This window comes from Blastomyces dermatitidis, assembly GCF_000003525.1.
Source record: "Blastomyces dermatitidis ER-3 genomic scaffold supercont1.4, whole genome shotgun sequence".
NCBI lineage: Eukaryota > Fungi > Ascomycota > Eurotiomycetes > Onygenales > Ajellomycetaceae > Blastomyces > Blastomyces dermatitidis.
In genome coordinates, this window is record NW_025544777.1 from 3,612,641 (window position 1) to 3,619,698 (window position 7,058).

At 29.3% G+C, this 7,058-nt stretch overlaps 1 protein-coding gene across 1 annotated transcript; it reads right to left on the reverse strand.

Moving 5' to 3' along the window:
- Positions 1-3,884: 3,884 nt before the first annotated feature.
- On the reverse strand, positions 3,885-4,139 carry BDCG_16907 (uncharacterized protein; the record flags this gene model as incomplete). The annotated part of the gene is made up of 1 exon (XM_045426087.1): positions 3,885-4,139. The coding sequence occupies one exon, from the start codon at positions 4,137-4,139 to the stop codon at positions 3,885-3,887; it is 255 nt and encodes an 84-aa protein (XP_045280823.1).
- Between the last annotated feature and the right edge of the window lie 2,919 nt (positions 4,140-7,058).

Genomic DNA, 7,058 nt, shown 5'->3' on the forward strand with positions numbered 1-7,058 from the left:
CAGAATTTCACACATGATATTAATATAATTCTTGATATTCAATCAGCTGTTATTTCTTACTATCAGTTCTATCTGTGAGCTTATTTAACACTTTCAAATTATTCTTGTAGATGTTGCATCTCTATCTTCATATTCAATAAACAGAAGATTGCATCTCTGTTCATACTTTAAAAGATATAAGTTATATTTCTTTCTTATATTTAAATATCTTTGTTAACATTGAGAATGTATTGATCATTATAATTACAGCTTGTATTACTTCATCTCAAAGTTCTCTTTCTAATTCAGTATTAAATAATAGGCTTTGTATCTTTTCTGCAACTATTCAATTCATGTATTTTGCTGAGTCATTTGATTGAAATGTGTCAGATGTAGTCATTTCATACAATATTTCTTTACTCTAATAGTAGATCTTAAGTTCTTGACTTTTGAACTCTTCTTTATCATCTCAGTTAGACTGGTCACTGAGACTATGAATTTCACATTTAATCACATTTTGTCTGATCTCAGACATTTCCTGGCGTGAATCCCGCTGGGACTAGTTATTAAAAAAACATGCAAAGTGACTATATATCTAGATTGACCGTGTGACCGTGTCTGAGACCAGAACCAGATTTTTTGATAGTTTTATTATCAATTCAACTGATCTCATTACACAGTTTTAACATTAGATAGTAGTCTGATACTGTTTCAGTAAAACTTACTATCTACTTTTATCACATTTTTCAAATGAGACCATGATTTTCATTTCTCAATTTAAATTATTTTTATCACTTTAAATGACTTTAAATCTCATTTGAGTGTTATCAAAAAGTGTTACTTTTTAAAAAATTAAAAATAGTCTAAAAAAAACTTTAAAATGTCTAAAAATAGTAACTTTATGTCAAGAATGAGACTAAATGAAATCAAATGAGATCACTTTCTCATTTTTTTCAAGTCATGATTTCATTTTAAGATTTGATATATAGTCACTTTGCATGTTTTTTTAATGACTAGTCCCAGCGGGATTCACATCAAGAAATGTATGAGATCAGATTAAATGAGATCAAATGTGAAATTCATAATTCCGGCGTTAGTCTATATATATCAGATCTTAAAATGAAATCATGACTTGAAAAAAATAAGAAAGTGATTTCATTTGATCTCATTTAGTCTCATTCTTGACATAAAGTTACTATTTATAGACATTTTAAGGTTTTTTTAGACTATTTTTAATTTTTTTAAAAAGTAACACTTTTTGATAACACTCAAATGAGATTTAAAGTCATTTAAAGCAATAAAAATAATTTAAATTAAGAAGTGAAAATCATAATCTCATTTCAAAAATATAATAAGACTAGACAGTAAGTCTCACTGAGACAGTATGAAACTATTATCTAATGTTAAAACTGTGTAAGGAATTAGTCGAATTGATAATGAGATTATCAAAAAATCTGGTCCTGGTTTCAGACACGGTCACACGGTCAGTCTAATCTCAGTGTAGAGTTTCAACTCAATATTATATAGTTATCTCAATACTTATGATGAAGTTTATTAATCTTGCAGTAGATTCTCTCTTTCTCATTATAAGAATTACTCATCTATAATAGATTATATTGTTTATTATACTCAATCAGTAGCTTACACTCTCTCTAGTGAAGGTGTCATTAGACTGGCCGCCGGGACCATGAATTTCACATTTGATCTCATTTGGTCTGATCCCATACATTTCTTGGCGTGAATCCCGCTGGGACTGGCTATCAAAAAAACAGGTAAAGTGACTATATATCAGATCTTAAAATGGAACCATGACTTGAAAAAAATAAGAAAGTGATTCCATTTGATCCCATTTAGTCTCATTCTTGACATAAAGTTACTATTTTTAGACATTTTAAGGTTTTTTTTAGACTATTTTTAATTTTTTAAAAAGTAATGCTTTTTGATAACACTCAAATGAGATTTAAAGTCATTTAAAGCAATAAAAATAATTTAAATTGAGAAGTGGAAATCATGATTTCATTTGAAAAATGTGACAAGAGTAGACAGTAAGTCTCACTGAGACAGTATGAAACTACTATCTAATGTTAAAACTGTGTAATGGGATCAGTCGAATTGGTAATGAGACTATCAAAAAATCTGGTCCTGGTCCCAGACACGGTCACACGGTCAGTCTAGATGTCATTCTCATTGAAAAGTGTTTTTCTATCTTCTGTCAGATTGATGAAGAATCTTATTACTGACGTAACAGCTCATGTTATTAATGTAAAGATTGAACATGTCATTTTTATCTGAACACAGGCTTTGCAGAATGATAAAGCTTGTTAATTAATAATTCTTATTTCTAGATGTGAATCTGGTGTTATTTTTGCAATATTCATGAGATTTAGATATTCTAGCTTTTAATGTCATTGCATTATCATAAGTTTCATAACCTTTGTATCATTTCTGTCAGATAGTGATAATATTGTGTCATCTTTCATCTGTAATGTGTTCACAGATTCAAAATCATTATTAAGTATAGCAAACTAAATTAAGTCTCTGTATGTAATCAGTCTTTTCATCTCATAGATATCATTCTCATTTAATCTTGCTGTAAATGAGAACATGTGATTGAGAGATATAATCAACATAGCATAATTATTCTCATATATCAACTACTTATAGGTATAATTCTGATGTACAAGTTTATTCATACTCATGAGATTCACTTCTAACTTCAGAACAAAGTGAACATTATTTAACAGCATATCTGCTTCTTTCACTGAAATCTTTGTATTTTTTATAGCTGTAGCAGAGATCACTATTTCATCTGTGATTTTCAACATCACTTTCATCTTCTGAGGTTTTGTCATGACAAGATCTCTGTGAAGTGTGACATGAGTGTCTGATTCAGAGTCTAGAATTCAGATATCTTTTCCTGTCTGATTACTTATATAGATCTTTTCTTTGATGTAAAATACTTGCTCTATAATGTTGTGAACAGAAGCAGCTTCTGTATTCTCTGCATTCTTGTCTTTATTCTTATTTCTATTAATGTTGAAAGTCCAATTTGAAGAATGTTTCTCAGAGTATTTCTTTCAACAGTCAGTCTGAATATGATCAATCTTTTGACAATGATAGCATGTCTTGGCGTCATTGCCTCTATGTTCCGGTTTGAATTCAACATTCTTGTCCTTGTCTTTCTCTTTATCCCTGCCTTTCTTATTCTTGTCTTGTGTGTTGTTGATAGAGTTTCTAGACACATCAGTACTTGTCTCATTGACAGCAGAGAGCTGTAAAAGAATATCATGATACAGGCTTATAAAATTATTCTCTAAGAGTTGAGTATTATTCTTGTCAATTTGATTCAATTAATTTCTTATAAATGAGACTCAATCTCTGTTGACTTCTCTAAGCAGTCTGTCAAAAAACATGACATCTGAAATCTCATGTTCTAGGTGTATGTAGTCAGATTCTATAGCAATTAATTGTTCAATGAAAGCTCTATCAGATTCTTTGCTTTTGAAGATTATTTCAATAAGCTCTTCAAATAAATGAGTTCTGTGTATAGCAGATCTCTCAGAAAAGTTATTCTCTATAATAGTTCATAGAGTATAAGCTGATAATTTGAACTTCTTAAGTATAGTGAAATAAGTCTTGATCTGCAGAGTAATTGCAGATCATATATAATTATATAATCAAAGATTGTGTTCTTTTCAGAAATGTTGCATGTTCATACTAGCATTCTCATTAAAATCATTATCTTTAAGAATATTATTAATTTCAGACTGTTCTGCAGTCAAAAGAATTTTCTCTCTTTATATTGAGTAGTTAATGAATTCAGTAAGAACTATTAATCTTTTGATAAGTCTTACTTAGCTTTTGAATTCTTCAAGAACTGTTATTATAATGAATATCTTCTCTTTCTATTGAAGATATTCTGTCAGATATGCTCTCATCTTATCATATGCAGAGTCACCTCTACTGATCTTCATCTGCTTAATCTCATACTGAAGTCTTGTAATTTCTAGTCTTATATAAGTCTTCTCACCTACTGAGCTATTGTCATTCTGATCACTTGAGTCTTCTGTATTATCTGACATCTCACTGATATCTTCAACTGAGTCTTTATATTTAGTATTGAACTCATCAGACTGTTCTTTTACAATTGTATTAGTCATCTCATAAGCTTCTGAGACAGTCACTTTTCAGTTCATTACAGATGTTGATAAGCTCATACTCAGTTTCTCTTATACTTCACATATTTGTGAATTTCTTCTTCTACATATTAACACATAATTCTTTGTTAAGTCAGGTTTTTCACCTGATCTCAGATTCATCATAAGTTGAATTAATTAATAAATTATCTAGACATACTTGTAATGATACATGAAGATGTTAATTTAACATATTATTACAGTTATTCATTACTTGTAAAGAGCTTTATAATCTCTTCAAGAATAATATCATTATGTTATATATGTAATCTATCTATACAAGTTACACTAAATGAATAGATTGAGGTGGCACATGACTAGAGTAGGTGTATTAATCACTAACACAACCTATTCATTTAGTGTAACTCGCGTAGATAGAGTACATACCTAATATAATCAATGTTATTCTTCAAGAGATTATAAAGCCCTCTCACAAGCTAATAAATAACTGGAATAACATGCTAAATTGACATCTTCACACATTATTACAAGTATGTCTAGATGATTTAGTAATTAATTGAACTCATGATAAATCTGAGATCAGGTGAAAAGTCTGACTTAATAAAGAATTACATGTTAATATGTAGAAAAAGAAATTCATAAATATCTGAAGTATAAGAAGAATTAAGTATAAGCTTATTAACACCTGCAATGAACTGAAAAGTGACTGCTTCAGAGACTTATAAGATAAATAATTATTATTCTTCCGGCCGCGCCAAGGCCTTATTGCGGTTTCACGCAGCTCATCACTTTCATGTGAATAACTTCATCTTATTCAAACTGGTTTTCAATCACTCTATGACTGATATATTGTAGAAAGATCTGATTTATGAATATAAGAATCTTACTTCTATACAAGGTCAGCAGATTACTCATTCTTGATAGTAAGACATCACTGAGATATCACTTCAGCTATTCTCACTCATGAAATGAGAGAAGAGTATCTGCTCATTATCTATATAGAATAGCTAGATGCTGACTTCTTATCAAAGAAGTCAGTGATACATTTTTCTTCTACTGAAATATATACAAGAGTTACTGCATTTCTCATATAATCTTCTTAGTATACTAAGCATTATATTGATGATATTCTCATAATAACTCTGTAGTTCATGAGCTCACTATTTAAGCAAGATAGTTAAGCTCACTTATACAGCTTCTTAAATAACTAGTTCTATATAATGCTGCTGACTAGTCATCACTTCAGTTCTATTATATTACAATTTAAATTACTTAATCTGATTATAAGTTTGAATCAGTCAAGCTCTATTAACAGACTGATATAATCTCATGTATCTGTGCTGAGACTGACCTGATCTCATTCTCTGAGAAAAACTTCACACTATGTTTCAGAGTGTGTACATCTCTATCTCAGCAGAAGTTCAAGATTTCTGAACTCACTATATACTTTAATACAAGCTCTTTAATCACTCTGTCACTGCTGCAGCCTCTACACACCTATATCTATTATAAAGATAGAGAGATTAAGATCAGAGATTCTCTGAGTTATAAGGGAAATATATTATCTGAATTTCACAGCTTTATCTATATTCTTGAACAGAAATTTCATCTTAATCTGAGCTAGTTTAATACTCATAAGATATAAGTAATATACACTGTCAATCTTCTTGAAGACATCTCTGTAACTACTTGAGTTATCAAGAAGAGAATACTTGAGTATATCAATACTGTTATAACTTGAGAAGAATTCAAAGACTTTCTACTGAATTAAATTGAAGAGTATTACAACTGCAGCTTTACAGCAGCACAGCAGTTTAACTTATTATATTAATAAGATAATAAGAATTTTTCTGATTTCAATATAAGATTTAAAGGAATATTAAGAGAAATTAACTGATAATTTGAATCAATTAAAAATATAGCTTTATCTTATAAAGCTGACTCACAAGATGTGAATAACAATATCACAGTATAAGAGTATATTAATCAATTATGCTGAGCTTGTTAACATGACTTTCTGAATCTATTTACATAATCAATACTCTGAGAAAAAAATTAATAAGACTTGTTCTAAGTAATTAATACCAGAGTCTAAGCAGCAATGTGACAGCTCTAGTGTGAAGAAAGTAAAGAAGAATTTCAAGTATTCTGATTCTTCATTTACTGTAAAGAAATATTAAAAAAGATTTGATAAAGATCTCTATTTTAACTGCAGAGCTGATAATCACTATGATAGTAATTGTAAGAAGCTGAAGAAGAGAAGAAACTGAGAAGATATCTTCTTAAAGTTAAGTCTTCTTCTGATAAATGTATCTGTGAAAGATAAAGAAGAGAAAGAAATGAAGAATTAATAATTCTCATATCTTCAAGTTCCTGTTATAATCATAATACATATCTTAAATAAGAAGATATTAGTGAGATGTCTACTTGACTTTAAGACAGATACTAACTTTATATTCTTTTTCTTTTCTTTAATGAAGAGTTGAAAGAAGATAGACTTATCAGATCATATGAAATTTACTGATGAAACAAAGTATCATTATTTTAGCATTATTTAAGCAAAATGTGTAATCACAGACTTAGAAGAAATCTTTAAGAAGAGCAGTCTACTTCTTCACACTGTTAATATCATAGATAAGAATGTCATTTTAGATCTTCTGTGATTGAGAGAAAACAATTCTCTCATTGACTGAGTTACTCAGATGTGACAGTATTATCTCACTAATGAAGAGACAGTGATAGAGAAATCTGAAGAGTTTCATCAGAAGAATCTTAAGAAAAAGATAGAGTTAATATACTGTATAGCAGATGACTGAGACTTAGAAATAGATAAAGAAGTTATCACTCTCACTATATGATTAGCAGCAGTATTTATCATTGAAGATAGATATATATAACATCTCTTTACAGATTATATGAATG